Source organism: Solanum dulcamara, chromosome 2 (genome assembly GCF_947179165.1).
Source record: "Solanum dulcamara chromosome 2, daSolDulc1.2, whole genome shotgun sequence".
Lineage (NCBI taxonomy): Eukaryota > Viridiplantae > Streptophyta > Magnoliopsida > Solanales > Solanaceae > Solanum > Solanum dulcamara.
Window position 1 is genome coordinate 74,474,644 of NC_077238.1, and position 19,797 is coordinate 74,494,440.

General features: G+C 34.2%; 1 protein-coding gene across 2 annotated transcripts; it reads left to right on the top strand.

Moving 5' to 3' along the window:
• Window positions 1-1,014: 1,014 nt before the first annotated feature.
• Window positions 1,015-19,095, top strand: LOC129880728 (protein REDUCED CHLOROPLAST COVERAGE 1-like). Of its 2 annotated transcripts, XR_008765485.1 has the most exons (25): window positions 1,015-1,113; window positions 1,316-1,393; window positions 1,515-1,576; window positions 1,828-1,920; window positions 3,091-3,163; window positions 3,240-3,542; window positions 5,645-5,709; window positions 5,847-5,978; window positions 6,090-6,131; window positions 6,255-6,779; window positions 6,875-7,032; window positions 8,184-8,685; window positions 8,806-8,868; window positions 8,957-9,058; window positions 9,575-9,892; window positions 10,574-10,666; window positions 10,781-10,882; window positions 11,086-11,190; window positions 11,320-11,453; window positions 12,122-12,305; window positions 13,579-13,710; window positions 14,104-14,216; window positions 15,096-15,171; window positions 16,204-18,545; window positions 18,908-19,095. XR_008765485.1 is itself a non-coding variant. In XM_055954904.1 (24 exons), the coding sequence occupies exons 2-24, from the start codon at window positions 1,330-1,332 to the stop codon at window positions 18,313-18,315; spliced, it is 5,553 nt and encodes a 1,850-aa protein (XP_055810879.1). In that variant the 5' UTR covers window positions 1,015-1,113; window positions 1,316-1,329; the 3' UTR covers window positions 18,316-18,858. The 2 variants fall into 2 exon arrangements, 1 of the variants encoding a protein (XP_055810879.1); XM_055954904.1 differs by lacking the exon at window positions 18,908-19,095 and having other exon boundaries at window positions 16,204-18,858.
• The last annotated feature ends 702 nt before the right edge of the window (window positions 19,096-19,797 follow it).

Below are 19,797 nucleotides of genomic sequence, written 5' to 3' on the forward strand. Positions count from 1 at the left end.
AGATACAAAATCAATCCAAAAATTCAAAGTTTTAGTTGAACGCCTCAGTTCAAAAATTTCAACTAAATCCATTGTACTTAGTGGAATTCTTTTGTTTTTATTTTGATTTATTTCACTAATTATGTTACTATATTGTTACTATGATTATTACTTTTATAACCTAAAATTTCAACTTTTAAATAAAATATTATTTTATACTAATTTACCTCTAGGTGAAGTATGAAGAAGGAAGGCTTATCTATTCCACTTGGCTAACAGGAAACACATTTTCATGTCGAAAAACAAATAAATATTAGAATTATTCTATTTTTATTCAAAAGCTTTTTTTGGCTTTTCTGTTTTTAGAAATTGGTATTAAGAGTCGATTTGAATTGACTTATAAGTTGCTGATAAGCTATTTTAAGCTTTTTTGAGTGTTTAGTTGGCCAATTTAAAATTATTTTGTACTTAAAATAAGCTCAAAATTTATTCGACTTATCTTAGCTGAAAATAGCTTATAAGCTTTAAAAAAAAAATAAGTTGAGGTAGCTAAAAAAGTTGGGCTACCCAACTTTTAATTTTGGCTTATAAGCTGTTTTAAATAAGTTGAGCCAAACAGATATTAAGTGTCTGTTTGGATAAACTTATTTTAATCAGTTTATAAGTTAAAAACTGCTTATAAATTAAAAAAAAATAAGTTAGGGCAAAGTCCATCTGTATAATCCCTTCTTTTTTGGTCCTGCTTTTTTGGCTTTTCTCTTTTTTAAAAAAATGGTATAAAGCCCATCTATATTTAAGTCTATTTTGATTTTTTTTCTTTTATTTTGATATACATATTGAATTATTAAAATAAAGAAATGCAGATAGAGCCATTAAAATTTCTGACTTTTAAATCTCCACCCTTCATTTCTTATCATCCTCTCATCTAACTTAACTAGCTTCCCTTCTCTTCTTCTTCTTTCTCACTACTTGTTGACAATTCATTTCCAAACTAAACCCTTAAACCCATCACATACATACATACATACATATATATATATATATATATATATATAAATGCATAATCATTATTGAAGGAAACACTTATTACTAAACACCCTTCTCTCTATTCTTGTTGCTTTGCTTTCCTCTTAGGTATGATTTTTCCATTCATTTATCAACGAATCAGCTTATTGCAAAAACGAATGATAGAAAGTAGATTTTTATTGAAATATTGAAGAATTTTCTAATTTTTTTATGTAAAAACGCTATTATTTTTTCCTTCTCATCAATTCAATTAAAATATTTATGAAAAATAAAAAAATTTACTAGTGACAAGTACATTCGAAAATTTTAGGTCAAGTTGGAAAAATGGCACCAAATAAGAATGGCCGTGGCAAGACGAAAGGAGACAAGAAGAAGAAAGAAGAGAAGGGTATATTTTAAAAAAATTCTTTTAAGAGCTACTAACATTGATTTAATTTTCATATTTTGAAAGAAAAGCTACTAAAATATTATAATCATATTGTTAATTTGTTTTTGATATTCTTTTGCAGTTCTTCCTGTTGCTATGGATATAACAGTAAATCTTCCAGATGAGACTCATATTATTCTAAAGGTTTGTTATTTTTGTAAGATAAGGTTATCAATTAACCTGAATTTTTTCAATATTAGAAATATTGGTGAAATATTTAAGGAAACAGGATATTTGATTTTGCAGTCCTTTACTTATTTTTTATATTTTATATTTCAAAATTATTATTTTTGTCTATTAAATTTTAAGTGATCATATTAATTAGCTGCATTTGTTACAGAATTTGAAAAAAATAATTGTTACTACATGATTATTATTTTTTTTTGCTTTGGCAGGGAATATCTACGGATAGAATAATCGATGTTCGTCGATTATTATCGGTGAACACAGCAACGTGTAATATCACAAATTTTTCATTATCTCATGAGGTAATTAAGGACCAAATTCCAATTTCTCATGCCAACAACTTCAGATTTTTTTCTTTTTGCCTTCTTATCTCTGATCATTCAGAGGGGCGTAGTCGTAATATAGGGTCCGTTTAAGTTTTTTTTGAAATTCGATTTGAATTTTTTATGTTATATATTTTTTCATGAACATAAAAACTCAATGAGATGTAAAATTATCAAAATTGTCTCAATTGTTTATACAATCTTGCCAAATAAGCAAAAATCTATAAAATCGCATTATATATTATTACAAAGTTATACTAAAAAAATACAACATTTATAGATTAAACCTTAATTAATTCAATAAAAGAATAAAATTGCACATAAGTTATAGTGTTCAAGTTGTTAGTATCTAAGGAAATTATTTTTGTAATTAATGTTATTGACCACAATGATTAGTCTTCTCCACTTAATATAATGATGAATTTTTTTTATTATTAAACATTGGTTTGAATGAAGTAGTAATAAATTTGATCAAAAATAATGAATTTGGTGAATATAAATGATAAATTAATAATTGATTTGAAGTAAAAATAAATTTTATATTGAAAAGAATAATCAGTACATGAGATATAAACGGTTTTAAAAGTAATGATATGAATTATAAATTTTATTTATATATGAAATAAATGGCTAGTAGATATATATAATAAATATGAATTATTTTTATAAAATATAAACTTGTGGGTCAATTTTTGTATTTGAAAAATCTCAAAATATGATTTGAAATTTCATCTCATGATATGAAATCAGGAGATGAAAGCAACGTAAAATTGCATGTTCAAACACTGATTTCATCTCATGATATGAACATGGTCAAATGCCTACTTAGTAACGAATGATCAGTCAAACGTATTTTTAAAAATAATTATATTATATATATAAAAAAAAAAATCTAAACTTGACTTCTCTTTTTAATCTAAATAATAATACTCTAAAAAACTTATCTACTTCCATCTTTTCCGTTTCTTTAGGAGAAGTTATAGTGATTCATTTTAATTGTATTTAAATATATTCAATTATAAATTATTATTTAAATAGTTTTTATAAAAATATAATCAAAACACAATTTAATTTTACCGCTAATTCTATAAGTTATTTTTTAAGAAAATTAAAATTTATGTCCAAACGCAAAAATTTATGATTTGACAGGTAAGGGGCCCACGTTTAAAAGACACAGTGGACATTTCGGCCTTGAAGCCATGCGTCCTCACACTCGTAGAAGGTGAAAAATACGACGCCGTACTTGAAATTTCCACTACCATTTTTACCCTCAAACTTTTTGGTTATTTCTTTTGCAGAGGACTACAACGAAGAGAGCGCGACGAGTCACGTTAAACGCCTGCTGGATATCGTCGCCTGTACGACGTGTTATGGTCCGTCCAATGGAGATTCCGGCGAGAATTCTGAAGCTACAAATGACACAAAGAGCGTTAAGAAATCGAGTAAGCTGCGGAAAAATGGAAAGGACAAGCGATCTCCTTCACCGCCGGAGGAGGCTGCAGCGGCGGTGGATGAAGACGGAGAAATGAGCAATTCCTGTCCGAAGCTTGGTAGCTTCTACGAGTTCTTTTCACTTTCTCATCTCACGCCACCTCTTCAGTGTAAACTTCTTATTTTTGCTCTTTTTCTCTCTTCCACTATCTGTATCATTTTCGAAAAGAGCATGTTCACTTAAACTGTATTATCTTTGATCAATAATTCAAGATGCACTTTTTATCATATTAATATGAGAAAGACCACTAACTTATCATATAATTTTTCAACATTTAAATTTATAATTTAATTTATTAAATTAATCTAATCGAATTTAGTTTGAAAGATTAGTCAATTTGTCTGTAAAGCGAAAAGCAGAGGGAGTATAGAATTTTAAAAATATATGAAATCTGAGGTGTAAAACAGATGTAAGTTATTTGTGTTGCTATTATAAATTTGAAGGATAAAAGAGAATTTTAAAATTGAATCATTTCCAATTATGAAAAAATAACATTCTTTTTGGCATAAAGTGAAAAAGAAAAAAGTGACATAAATTTAAACATAAGAAGTATATTTGAGGAGCTTAATTTTGTTTCATACATGATTTTTTTCTTTTACATTATAAAACATTAAGAAATTAATACATAAAAAAATAAAAAAGATTGTTGATCCTCGTGCTTCAGGTTCTTCTTTTTCCTTTTTTTGGTTAATGGGGTAGTGTTAGTTCCTACTGTGTGTCGAATTGCATGAACAAAATAGGGCTGCGTTTACATTCAATCATTCATAACCATGGAATCTGAATTAACTTCATAAATGAAATAAATATATCCATACATAATGTATGCATCCAACTAATGAATGTACAGTACTTATTTACCTACATTTTTCTCAGTTAACAATGCGTAAGTGAGAAATGCTTTGTAATGATTTATCGAAAGTAGTCTATCTACTTCCAAGGTGGGGTAAGGTGTGCATACACTCTACTTTTGCTAGACTCCACTTTGTAGAACTACACTACGTATGTGAACTTCAAATAGTAGACTAAAATACTTTGAGAATTAAGATGTGTAGCAAAATTTCGCGATGAATGAAAAAACCAAATGAATTTTAAATCATAAACCATGAAAATGAATGTTTAATCACTATAAAAAATATATATTTTTTCTAAACATGTTGGTTGTTTATCATATTAATAACCCTTTTGTAATTACTTAATATTGACTCCTAGGATTAAATTTCTTGCTATAAGCATAGGGTGCATGTATTGTTTTAATTATTACTCCCTCCGTCCCATATTAGATGGGACACTTCCAATTTTACACGATGATTAAAAAAATGATTAATACATTGGAAGACTTTACCATTTTGCCCTTTGTTTATATCAATGCAATATATATAGAGTATAGAAATAGCTAGTATTGGAAATTGTTTACATTCAAAAGGCCACATTAATTGTAGGGGTAAAATAGGAAAAATTTAATTAATTCTATCTTGATTTAGTAAGGGATCAAGTAATATGGGACAAACATTTTTAGTAGGATGCCCATCTAATATGGGACGGAGGGAGTATTGTTAAGTGAGCATGTATTTTATTTGCGTGCCATTACAAAAGTGTGTGAAGATTATTTTTTGACTCTATAGTTTTGAGCAGTTTTACCTATAATAATGTAGAAATATTAATAGAAAGAAATAATCACCTAGTCAATATGACATCACTTATAGTAGAAAAGATCAATCTCTGTCTTTGGTATGCTATTTAATGCCTAAAGCTAAAAAATATAATGCAAGGTCTGATGTGAAGATACAATATCCGTCTTTACTGATGAAAAATATGTTAAACATCTTCATCTATATTTTTGTGTGTGTGACTCATTGCATCTCAGTTGATGTTTATATTCTTTTTCCTTCTCATATCATAAGTTCAATATGTTCTCTTTGACAAATCTCTAACAAATTAATTCTAGTAACTCTATATGTGTTCCTTAATCTTAGAACTCAGCCAAGATTTAATTGTGTAATGAACAATCCCAATTGACACCAAATTTCTTTTCCTAGCTTCTAATACATGTTGGAGAAAGGACATAAAAAATAACTTAGATGGCAAATTATCCCTTAAGATCTGCCTTTCATCTTTTTCTCTCAGGGAGTGCATTCATTTCTCATCATCACAGGTGCAGATCCTTGCTTTATTATAGTTGTGCACTAACTAAATTAACCATATTTATTTCAGTTATAAGAAGGAGAACAAGAAAGGTTGATGAAGTTCCATCAAATGATTATCTTTTCTCACTTGAAGTAAGCCTCTCTAGAACTAGCTGATTCTTTCTTCCAATAATTTGACTAATGCGATTTCAGATATGTTTTTTGATGTAAAATTTTAGATGTGTTTTAACCATGAAATAATCTATAATGGCATCTCTAATTGTTTGCAGGTAAAACTATGTAACGGGAAGTTGGTTTTGGTTGAAGCTTGCAGAAAAGGTTTTTATAACACTGGAAAGCATGGGATACTTTGTCACAATCTTGTGGATTTGTTGAGACAACTAAGCAGAGCATTTGACAATGTGAGTTCGACAGATTCTCTTTCTTCTTCAGTTTAAGTTTGAGCATTTGCTTGCGAGGGCCCAGTGTATGTGCTCTCTGAACTCTTAACATAGATGATCCCTCTTTTTCAGGCCTACGATGAGCTCATGAAAGGATTTCTGGAGCGTAATAAGGTGCCGTCCATATTTTTAACCACCTTAAATTCTAGAAGGAGTGCTTATAGTGAAAAAGATATCCTCTTCCATTGAGAATCTCATGTACACAAAGGATGTAATTTTTTTTTCTTTTTGCTACAGTTTGGGAATCTTCCTTATGGTCTCAGAGCCAACACATGGCTTGTTCCCCCTGTGGCTGCACAGATGTCATCAATCTTTCCATCTCTGCCTGTGGAGGATGACAAGTGGGGAGGAAATGGAGGTGGTCTAGGCCGAGATGGAAAAAGTGATTTATTACCTTATGCAAGTGAACTTTTGTTTATTGCATCTATGCCTTGTAAGACAACAGAGGAGAGGCAGGTTCGAGATAGAAGGGCTTTTCTTCTTCATAGTTTATTTGTTGATGTTGCGATTTCTCGGGCCATCTCAGCTGTGCGACATGTAATGGAGAAAGTTAAACCAGCTCATTCTGATGCAAACAGAGAAATCATTTATAATGAGAGAGTTGGGGACTTGAGCATATCGGTCACCAAAGATGTGCCGGATGCTAGCTGCAAAATCGATACCAAAATTGATGGATGTCAAGCAACTGGAATAGCTAAGAAAAATTTGATTGAAAGACATCTACTCAAGGGGATTACTGCTGATGAAAATACTGCTGCCCATGTAAGTAAATACTAAAGAGAATGGTGTTGATCTACTGTTTACTGTCTGAAGTCTTGCATTTTGTTGAAATGAAAATTGCTGGACTTTGCGTTCAGGATATTGCCACTTTAGGTGTTTTGAATGTAAGGCATTGTGGTTATATTGCGACTGTAAAAGTTCAAGGGAAAGAGAGTGACAAAGTGGGATCTCCATCGGAAAGCATTGAACTTGCTGATCAGCCTGATGGTGGTGCAAATGCCCTTAATATCAACAGGTATTACATGTTTTCTCATAAGAAGTATGTTGAATTTTCTAGTAAGTATGCATTACAGAGCCAAAAATAAGTACGCATGAGTTGATTTCCATGGTGGTTTCATGAAACAGAAGATATAGGTTTTTCTTTCATTCTTTTTTTCCATGATAAGTTAAAACAAACAATAAACTTATGTTAAGCACTTACTTGCAGAAAGAATTATTAACTTCAATAACTCTGTATGCTCAATCTGGTTCAGCATTTAAAGAAGAGAAGTTGTAGGAGGAAGAAATTATTCCGGAGAAAATGAATTCAACTAGGAGCTAATTCTGATATGACATGTCAGAAGTACACTGCATTCTGATAGCTAAACATGTATGTCAAAGATATGTCCTCAGAAATGCTAAAAGTGACCACCAGAAATCAGTGGCGGAACCAGGAATTTTATGAAGGGGGTTCAGCATTTTATTACCTAAAATCTAGAAAAAAAAATGTGCTAGTTCGGATTCGAACCCTCGAGCTAAGACAAGCTAAGGCAAAATATTGAACCCCTTTGCGATTGAGTTATTCCCTTAACTTATGCTTAGGGGGTTCAATGTTAAATATATACTCATAAATTAAAAAAATTATCTTATATATATAGTGTAATTTTTTTACGAAGGGGGTTCGAATGAACCCCTTGGACACCATGTACGTCCGCCCCTGCCAGAAATTACCATACAGATATTAACTGATGCAGAAGTATCTATTGATTTTGAAAAAACTCTTGATTTTGCTATTTATGAACTCTTGAGTATAGTGCCACAAGAACAAAGAAAATAAAAAAAAGGGGGGGGGGGGGAGATTAGGGTTAAAATTTAGGAACCATGATTATAATCTTAACTTCCAAAAACATTTCTAGAACTTTTGAAAACATGGAAAATGTTATGCAAGATCCTCGAATTTTCTAAATACTCCTGTATCATCTTGGATGTTTAGAACCTCCTAATCCCTATCAGATTATTTGTCCTTTACTAAAGATTTATTATCGTTTCCAACTTTCTGCATTCTGATGATAAACCAACTACTGATTCTGATATTTCTAGGACAATTTGCTAGTGGAGCTGTGTTTCCGTTGATCTACTCAAGTCTTTTATTATCTACGCATCCTGCTTTAACATTATATCTTGCAGTTTAAGGTTTCTGCTTCATGAGAAAGATGACAACAAGGTAATGCATTCAAAACCCTCAGAATCTGAAGAGATCAGTTCCTCTCGGGCATTTGTTAAGAGAATACTAGAAGAGAGTCTTATCAAGCTTCAAGAACAGAATATAGAAGGTGACTCTTTCATCAGATGGGAACTTGGAGCTTGCTGGATACAGCACTTAAAGGATCTAAAGAAATCAGAGAAAGATAAAAAATCTCATACAATGAAGACAAAAGATGAGATTAAGGTTGAGGGACTGGGAATACATCTCAAATCCCTTAAGAACAGAAAGCAGAATGAACTCCAGTCTGAAAGCTTCAAACCTGTTGCAGATAGTGTAGATGGGAGATCAGAAAAAGATGTCTTTCCATCAGAGGATTCTCAACGTGAGACTGATGCCAATCACAATCAGCTCAGACTGAAGTCGTTGTTGTCTCATGATGGTTTTACTCGTCTGAAAGAGTCGGAGACCGGACTTCACCTTAAGGTGGCAACTAGCGAGTCTTTATTATTTATTGACAGGTTACTTCATCAAAAAATGTTCAGTGACAGGGTAGAAGATAGCTTTAGTTGAAATCCATTTTCTAACACCCTCCTTCTTTGATAGTCTGTGGAAGAGCTGATTGATTTGTCGCAGAAGTACTACAATGAAGTTGCCCTTCCAAAACTGGTAATCGTAATTAATTACTGTTTAGAGATGACTGATAAATAGAAAAAGTGGTCTCTTAACTGTGTCTTAATTGATAAATGTATTACAGGTTGCGGATTTTGGTTCTCTGGAACTCTCACCAGTTGATGGTCGAAATTTAACTGATTTCATGCATACCAGAGGTCTGCGTATGCGTTCTCTTGGACACATTGTAAGTCTTTGTGATCATTTTGATTTTTATACCCTTAGGGATTTCTTGTATATCTATAGCGTCCCTGTGATATTCTTTTTTTTCCTTCAATTGCCAAGAAAAAATAAACATACTCCATTTTTTAAAATTTAATTTACTGTCTACTAAGAAATTAGTTTTACGCCGACCATAAAGAACCTTTATTTGTGTAAACTTTCTTCTTTTATTTATTATACACTCTTGAATGTCCACAGTCATGCTGTTTAAAAACCTATATTGGTGTCCCAATCATAATACTAATATGCATAAGAAATTAAAGTGCCACGAGATTCTCGTATAAAAACATTGCATATTTGTTACTGCTATGGAAAGTATCCCAAGATAATCTGAAATTTGAACTTCACATTCTTCATCTCTTACATGTTGCCTCTACATTGATCTGATAGGAGGTCATTATGAATACATACACAACTGTGAGAAAATATTATACTGATTATTTTCCGTATGAACCCTTGCTATTTATTCTCTTTTTGGCAGATAAAACTTTCAGAGAAGTTATCTCATGTGCAGTCTCTATGTATACATGAGATGATAATAAGAGCTTTTAAGCATATTCTGCAAGCTGTTATTGCTTCGATCATTGAGATTGAGGATCTGGCTGAAGTAATTGCTGCTACCTTAAATATGATGCTTGGGTTTCCTGAAAATGATGAACCAAATGAACCCCATGGCATTGACCCATTTGTGTGGAGATGGCTGGAGTTATTTTTGAAGAATCGATATGAATGGGAGACTGGAAGCTTAAATTACAAAGATGTGAGGAAAATCACAATTCTTCGTGGTTTATGCCATAAGGTATTTCAAATTTGTTTTCTGGTCAATTAGGAATGAACATAATCTTGCCAGTATTCATGCTTCAATTTGTGTTTGGATTGATAAACACTGTCCAAGTGAAAGAATAGGAAGCAATGACAGACTCTAGTTTTGTGATCAAAGCCAAGGAAAAGCAGGAATACTCTTTATTTCATCTGTCATTATATGTCCAACATGTATAATTATGTGGTCACATTTGATGGATCAGTAGACACACAGAATTATATGAAATGATTTAATGATAAAGGAACATATGCCTTTTCTTTTCAGGAAAACCATACTTATCGTAGGGACTAAAAACAACTTTACATCTTGATTCTTGACTATGTCGACATATTAGTAAGATGTATCAAGCAGTTTAAATTATCACCAACTATGAATACTTGAGCATTTTTTTTTGTTAAATTGGTGATAGAACCAAAGAACTATTGACTAGCTTGACCTGTTCTTAAATCAATGTAAATAGGCACATACTTGTTTATGTCACTTATGTATTCAATTTAGTGCGGGTTGTTGGTGCATAGCCTCAGTGATTCGATATTCATTTGATTCATCATTCCACGATCTTGTTCTATATTTAATTTTTTGGGTACACTATCTTGTTTCGTAAATTTTAGTATTGAAAGGAAAAGAGCAATGAAGAGTATATTTTTTCTATTCTAGGTGGGAATTGAAATTGTTCCAAGAGATTATGATGTGAATTCTCCAAATCCTTTTCGAAAGGAAGACATTGTCAGCCTAGTACCCGTGCATAAGGTGATAATGCAAATCCTGCTATCATATGTGATAATTAGAATCTCTTATTTATATTTTTCGAGCCACTAAATTTTTCCCACTTCCCGTTGGATCTTTGTGTTTTATACTCTGCAGCAAGCTGTTTGCTCTTCTGCAGACGGGCGACAGCTTTTGGAATCATCTAAGACAGCTCTGGATAATGGGAAACTCGAAGATGCTGTCAGCCATGGGACTAAGGTAACTAATATCCAAGATAGGAGTAAAGAAAATTTCTTCGTATTACATTCTCCCTTCTTTATATTGAAACCACCAATTTTCTGTAGCTTCGCATAGATGATTAAGAAAAGAGATTGACAAAAGACAGAAAAAAAAGTTTTGGTAATAAATAATTAACTTTTTGTCCACCATTTGGTCAATAGTGCAATTTATGGTGCTTTCAGGCGCTTGCTAAGGTGGTTGCAGTATGTGGTCCCTACCATCGAATGACAGCTGGAGCATATAGCCTTCTAGCTGTTGTTTTGTATCACACTGGTGATTTTAATCAGGTATTCTTCAAGACTCATTAGCTTAGGGCTTCTAGGCCTAAATTCATGTTTTTTCCTGCCTTTTTGAAATATGTGGCCTCTTGTCCTTTTATACTTTCTAGTATGTTAATACTAGTGTTTCAATGACAGGCAACTGTCTATCAACAAAAAGCCCTGGACATCAATGAAAGAGAGTTAGGGCTTGATCACCCAGATACCATGAAAAGTTATGGAGATCTTGCAGTTTTCTATTACCGACTTCAACACACAGAGTTGGCTCTCAAGTATTTAGTTCTCTAAGATGGCCAAGTATTTTAAATTTTTTGTGCTGGTGACAATTATGATGATGTGTGTTAACAGACCCATCCCAATTCTTGGTTACACAATATGGGGGTGTTAAAGTTGTCCCACTTTGATTGAGGAAATTACTATTGTCTCCTTAGATGATCTTGACTGACCCTCATTTAACGAACTAGCTTTTGAGATTGAGTTAGATCCAGTTTTTTTTTTTTAACGAATGAGTATTAATAGTGGGAAGGTGAAATAACAATTGTCTGGAGTCAAGCTAGTTTATATGGATATAACAGCTTGAAACTTGGTAGAGATATGATCTTTAGAGAGAATTCAAATGATGAAATTGCATAGTTGACAGCAGGTGAGATGGATATAATAATCTTAATGAAATTTGATCTTGAGACAATTTAAATAACAAAATTGCACAGTTGACGTAATGAGCTTGTTAGATTATGAAGACAAGCATTTAGTTTTACTATGAACTAAACAAACACCACCTGAGCACCTTTTTTATGCCCCGTGATTTAAAGATTTGAACCACTCATATTTGCTCCTTACTTTTATCAACTTAAATCCTGTTTAACTCTGCAATTGTTTATGGTGTAATTTTAACTGTTCTATTCATAACTTATTGACAACTTACCTTCCCATTGTTCAGTTATGTAAAACGAGCTCTTTATCAGTTGCATCTCACATGTGGCCCCTCACATCCAAACACTGCCGCCACATACATAAATGTGGCTATGATGGAGGAAGGGCTTGGTAATGTGCATGTTGCCCTCAGATATCTCCATAAAGCTCTGAAGTGCAACCAAAGGTTACTCGGCCGTGACCATATTCAGGTTCTCTTTGGCTGATGTTATGAGTATTTTTTTGTTTTGGTTTTAGCATTCACAACTTCCCGCCTACAGCCATGCATGTCTGGACAAACTGGCATTTACCGGCACATTGCAGTTTCTTATTTCCTAATTTACAAGCTAAGTATTAATTTGCTTATTTACAAAAGGGTGGAATGAGGATGGTTCACTCTCAAAGTATGTGCCTAAGGAATGATTTCTTATTCCATTTCCAACTTCAATGCTGTGCTTCTTTGACCATGGAAAAAGCAAGTAGTTCTGTAGTTGTGCCAATCAAGTGACTTTGTAGGAATGAGTGCAGGGTTTAGGGCTCCACAGTGTCAGTCTCTGTTTGAAATAGAATTTTTTTTAAGGTTCTCTTTTGTTTGCTATAGTGTCAGGGGTTTTGAGTATTCCAGGGTAATCAGTTATCTACCTCAAAATCAGCAGGAAATGCTGACTAACAGTGCTGGACTCAAAGTTCATTCATATTCCAAATAGTGTGCATCTTTTTTTTTTTTTGGGGGGGTGGGTGGGTTAAAATGCTATCATTGACAGACGAGCTTACTTCAGCCTTTTAGTACTATGTTTGTGATTTAAAGACATTACTATTTGCTAGCTCATCACCTCCAACAGCCTGAGCCCTGACAAGTAACCGTGTGAAGAATGAGAAAAGAAGAGATGTTGGGAATGAATTTCTTGATTATTCCTCAAGCATGTTGGGGTTTATATAGTGTTTACAAATAATCCCAAAAAGGACAGCAAAGTATGCAAGTAATCCTAAAAAGGGACGGGAAGTAATGTCCATTAATCCCAATTCCTATTTACGCAAGTATAGAGATTCTAAACATTTCCTATATATACAAGGAATGAGCTCTTGACATATTAATAATTCCTAATTCTTAACAGAAGAAGGGGGGGGGGGGGGTGATCATGGAAGTTTATCTTGTGGGATGATAATTATGATTGAGCTGCTGACAGTTACTAGTTTCTTCTGCAGTGGAATTTGTAATAAGTCATTTTTTGTCAATAGACCTGATTGACCTCTTCAGTCAGACTTATTGTCTCTGACCATATAACTAAAATAAATCTCTCTTTACAGCATGGTGCTTCAACTTGATGACCGTGTGAGATTAGGATCTAGTAGTGCTCAAACCAGCACTTTTAGGGAACCGTCTTTCTTATTCAACAGTTAGACATGTTCTACACTGATGAACGTGGAAAAAAAGTATCAAATTTGTGCCTGCGTCTCTCTAATCTGCTATGCTTTCTCTGCCAGACTGCTGCGAGTTACCATGCTATAGCAATTGCCCTCTCTTTGATGGAAGCTTATCCTTTGAGTATTCAACATGAGCAAACAACCTTGCAGATACTCAAAGGGAAGCTTGGTCCAGATGACCTTCGCACACAGGTACCTTCAGTCCCATGCACATGTATACAACCACAAACAGATGCCCTCTCTTCCCAGAGTGGTGCTGCATGAAGAATTACAATTTCGGGCACTTAACTACTTGAGTATTTCTTTTTCCTTTTTTATTTAGCAAATAATAATGATAAAATAACAGTCCAATTTAATTAAAAAATATGTACTCAGAGTTTCATCTATTGTAAGTATGTACATAATAAGTTAGATACTCTTTATATGACTTATCTTTTTCTTTCATATGCTGACACTTAAGTAATGGGAATGAGCGATGAGACTACTAAATATGATAAAGTTCTTTACGGCAATTTCTATGGCTTGCTTGTTTTAACTTCAGCCAAGGATTTTATTTTGTTGTGATCTTGTAACTGAATTCTGCAGGATGCTGCTGCTTGGCTAGAGTATTTCGAGTCCAAGGCTTTTGAACAGCAAGAAGCTACTCGAAATGGGACTAGGAAGCCAGATGCATCAATAGCCAGCAAGGGCCATTTGAGGTATATTGGCACTTTTACTTTCTTAAATTTCATTTGGATTGGATACTGTTAGACTTAATCAGCGAAGAAGAATTTTAGTCTCAATTTGTCTTACATCTAATTAGATGGCTAGCATAATGTGATCATTAAGCTTGCCATTCCTTTGACTGCTTCTTTTGTCCTTCTCCTTTGAAATTTCTTAGGACATTACTATGTTACTTTCTTCTGACTTATGCTTAAGGTTTATTGGTTCTTTTGTTTAATCAGAACCCTATTGTTAGAGTCGCACGTTGGTTGAAGATACAATGAGTCTCTTCATATGGTCTCTGTCAATTTTGACGTCATGAGCTAGCTTTTCGGATTTAGTTAGACGAAGGACCAGTTTTTAAACATGGTATAAAAGCTAGACCCATCTCTTATGTTGGGTTACACTATGTTGGACCATGTTATGTTATTCACGTTTCAGATGTCTAGCTCCAGTTGTGCCAGGGAGGGGAATGTTAGAATCTCACTGCTTGAGGATATGGGTTGTAGTTTCTCTGTAGCATTTTGAATGATTCTCACGTTATGAGCTAACCTTTTGGGTTAAGTTAGGTATTGTCTTCATGTTTCTTTAACACCTTCAATCATCTACTTACATTTGAGTTTGTTATGACATCCTATGTGGTATATTTTGCTTATTTTGAGAATCTAAGTCGTTTGACTATGAATCTTTTTAGGAAGTGATAATGTTTCATGTCGTCAACTTAAAAGTTTTAGATATCACATGAAGATCTTGTAATTTGCATTGCTTACACAATAACTTTTTCAAACGGACGCTCCAACAGAGCTCTACTCTAGAGATTGATAAGTGAAACACTTGGTATTGATCGTGTTATGACATACTATCTTAATGGACAGTGTGTCGGATTTGCTCGACTATATCAATCCCCGTTCCAATGCTGTTCTAGCAAAAAGAAAAGGCTTTGTCTCAAAGGTACAGGATGCTCATGATGTTTCTATATTTTGTTGTTTTTTTTTCCTTATATGTTGCAAATATTTATCAGCGTGAAGGGCTAAGTAAATGTAATTTGAGACAAAGTTGTATATGTTAATGCAAATATGTTTTTTATCAAAGAAAAATGTTAATGCAATGCAAACAATTTATATAACACTGTCCATTTAGGAAGTTTCAAAAAACTTGTAACACTATTTTACTAAAAGGTTATACTGTGCAACAACATTCACATCTTTCAATCTCAAATTCGCTTAACTATTCAAATTTTAAATTTTAATATGATGTTATCTATCAAACTTTCAACGAATACTGTAATATTTTCTTCCACTACCAATAATATGATACATAAGTCTAATTATCATACTCCCTCCATTTAAAAAAGAATGACTTAGTTTGACTTGACGCGGAGTTTAAGAAAATAAAGAAGTTTTTTTCTCTTGTGATCGTAAATAAAGTTATGTCAAATGTACCAAAATATCCTTTCATCTTGCGTCCTTAAACATGCCATGTGGAAAGCTGAAATTAAAGTGTTGCTAGAAAAGGAAAGGGGTCATTCTTTATGAAACAGACTAAAAAGGAAAGTAGGTCATTCTTTTTTAAACGGAGGGAGTATTAAACTTCGAGTAAGTGAAATGGCTGTAGGATGTCATAGATAACCATAAACTGTGAAATTCAATTTCTAGCTTGTGCTGTTTTGTTATACCGACCATAATGCCAGCACAAGACTACAGAGGAATGATCGAATTAGCGTAAAAGGAAACTTTGGTTCTAGGTAGATGCTTCAACATATGTTTCAGGCTTACAAAGGTCTGTGTGCCTTCCTGTTATATGTTAATGCAAACGAGTTGCAGTGAAATTCAAATTTTACTTTATGCTTTTTTTTTTTTTGTCTCAAGAACTCTTACCATTTGCTTGTTCCACATTTATGTGAAAGTAGATTTAGCTTGAAACATGAGGCTTGCATAGCATAATGCTTCTGCCCTCTTTGTGCTTCATGCTTTTATTTCTCAGGTAAAGGGGAAATCTGATCAGACCAATTGTGCCTCAGCAAACTCTCACACTCCTAAAGATGTCCTGAAAGTGAAGCAAGATGATCAGAAACTAATTTGCAAAGATGATAGTGATTCCCAGATGAATGAGGAACCCTTTGACATAGTAGTTGAGTCCAATCTGAATGCAGACCGAAGAATTTCAGCGAACAACAAACCCATCGAACTTAGACCCTTGGTGGAAGACGCTTCATTGGAGAAGAGTGTTAACGGTGCTTTCTTATCTGAACCTTTTGCTGAAGCAGATGATGGATGGCAGCCGGTACAGAGACCAAGATCAGCTGGTATGTATGGCCAAAAACTAAGACAGAGGTGGCAAACCATCAGCAAGGTCATTGGTTATCAGAGTAAAGACTCAATTTCTGAAATTGGCCATGCTAGATTGAAGAGCAACTATCAAGCTGGTAGATATTTTGTCTTAAAGAAAAAGACATCAGATGGAAATAATGCAGATTACTATGTAGCAAAGAGTCCATCTCACAGTACCAAACTTGGTCGAAGAGTTGCGAAAACTGTCATGTATCGGGTCAAGTCTGTGTCATCATCTGTCAGAGATGTTGCTGCTGAGACCTCTAATACTGGAGGCAAATTATTAAGTTCTTCAGTTGAGCAGATTCAAGTCTCTGCAGTAAAAGAGGCTGGACCAATACTGAAAAGGAGTTCCATAGTAAGCCTTGGAAAATCTCCTTCCTACAAGGATGTAGCAGTTGCCCCACCAGGTACCATCTCTATGTTGCAGGAGAATTTTCCTGAAGTTGAAGTTCCTGATAATCAAGTAGTTCTGGAACTTGGAGAGGAAGCCAATGGGAAGGAGCAAAAGTTAGAGCCCATGAGAAGCAATGCAGAATCCATGAAGGTGGGGGACATTCAGCATCTTGTTGCAGATGTTGCTGATCATATAAAGAATGAAAAAGTAGCTATTGACAACAAAGAAGGAATTCAGTTGAGTTATATGGGAGGTGGTGAAATTTCAGATGTCACATGTCCAATCATGCCATCAGTTCAATCCAGCCATGTTGATGTTAGTCCAATGGAAGAGGAAGTTGTCAACACTCACAACATATGTATTTCTGACAATTTAGATCCTAGTGGTAATTCAAATGTTACCTTACAAGACATGGAGTACCCAGGGGTAAAAGCTTCAGTATCTTATTCAAGTGATACTAATCGAGAATTGTCCAATAAACAGTTATCTGCATCAGCGGCACCTTTCAGCCCATTCCCAGCCATTTCTCGCATAGTGCCATTGCCTATAAACATTAGTCACCCTTCTGGTCCTGGAAGACTACTGCCAGTGGGTCCTTGGCCAATAAACATGAATGTTCATCCAGGATCACCCACTATCATGCCTAACCCAATGTGCTCCTCCCCTCATCACTCATACCCTTCACCTCCCCCCACCCCAAACATGATGCACTGTTTGCCCTTTATGTATCCTCCCTATTCTCAACCCCAGATGTTACCTCCAACTACATTCCCAGTAAGCAGCAGCACTTTCCATCCCAATCATTATCCTTGGCAATGCAACACGAATCCTAAAGCATCAGATTATGTTCCTGGCTCAGTTTGGTCTGGCTGCCACTCAATAGAGTTTCCTGTCTCGCTACCTGTGGTTGAACCAATTACTGAGTCAACTTTGGTTTCGGTCGCAAAAGAGTCATCTGATAATTCTGAGCGCTCGAGTCCGGCACCAAGCTTGCTTGTTGATCTCATCTCCAGGGATGAGGTTAAGGCAGAAGCAAATCTCTCAGCACCAGATGCAGTGGAGACCTTGAATGATATAGCTGAGGTTGGATCAGAGAGAGTGAGAGCAAGGAACACATTGGCTTCAGAGTACATTACCTTGTCTGACAATCAATCACAGAAGGGTGACACTCCAAATGAGAATGCTGGTTCCTGTGGTAATTACATGCAGAGACACCCTTTTAAAACTGATGAGGAGAAGACCTTCAGCATTTTAATAAGGGGCAGGAGGAACCGCAAACAAACTCTGAGAATGCCGATGAGTTTGCTTAAGAGACCATATACTTCTCAGCCCTTCAAAGCTGTATGTAGCAGGGTGATAAGAGACTGAGTTTTCTAGTCTACCAGTTCTGATCCAAATGAAACTAGCATAAAGATTACTCCTTGAGTTAGTTTTACAGCTTTCACAAGAAAACTGTAGCAGGATGGGCAGTTTAAGCCGAGTACACGTTTTTTGTTGCTCACTTGCAAAGACTGCTGAGGTGTTGATTAAAAGCGCTGGTAGTACTCACAGTTCGATGTTGTTTGCTTTCTGTTATGCCACGTCAACTTGACTTGAAGGTTAGTTCTTTCGAACGAAGACAATATTTTCTGTTAATCCTATCCAACCCTCTATCACCTGAGTGAAAAGATCATCCTTCTGCTATGCCCCTGTTTTCGTTTTAAGGAAGAGCTAAGAAATATGTTTAGCATCTTTATAGACTGAACATTTATCATCTTAATTAATCATGAGAAACATTCACCTATGGCCTTCATTTTTTATAACGTTGCCTATTGATATGATAGGATTAGCATATCCAATAAGCTATTAATTATTAAGTTGCAGCAATTGTGAAATATCTGATACTGTTTATAAATTGATGTACGCTAGTTATTGTACTTGGCACTGATGAGTTCTTTTTTTTCTTTTTCTTGCAATGCAGGTTTGTTTGATTACATTCTTTTTGGCATTAAGGAGCAGTATTTTTTTTAACAGAAACTTCATTTACCATTTTTTCTCGCAAATGCTACTCATTGATTTCATTACACTATGTATACGACGCAAAATTATTCTTTCGACTGCTATAACGAAGTGTTTTTGCATCTGATCTAAATATCTTTCGACGATATACTCATTTACTTTCTGGCTTTCTGTTTAGAGTTTATACCCGTCCAAAATGAAATTGAAGCGTATGGAATTCTTCCATCCTGTTATACAAATATTTGGAACACCAAACTTTTCTTTAATTGTAATTTTTAAATATCTGTTACTAATGGAACGCTGAAAAAGTGTGGGTTATACTTCAAAAAAAATGCAGGAAGGCAGACTGAACAAATAGCGAACCTAACAAATTCGCACACAACATTATTTTTGTTATTGTTTCTTCACGTAAAACTGATATGTTATACTATGTAAATTTAGAGTGTGTTCGGTGCGGAGAAAAAATGTTTTCTAATTTTTTCATGTGTGATCGGTTAAAAATTTTGGAAAAAGTTTTCGTGGAGATTGACTTACCTAGTGGAAGTAGAGAAAACAAGTTCCACAAGTAGCATTACATATTGATTGTATCCTTTTCACTCTCCAACACACCTCATCTTCACTCACTCATGTAGCCCCCATCTGTACCACCTCACACCCCTACCCCTACCCCCACCATTTTTTTAATTATATACAAATGTCTTTATGACACTATTTTTTACTTACGTATCGAATAAAAAAAAGTAACAAACCCACTTATTTTTCTTAAAAAATACTTGGCATCAAAGACACCTCAGAGATGGCTAAGTACCAAAAAACCGCAAGGCAGAAGCCACCACAAGTCTTATGTTCATT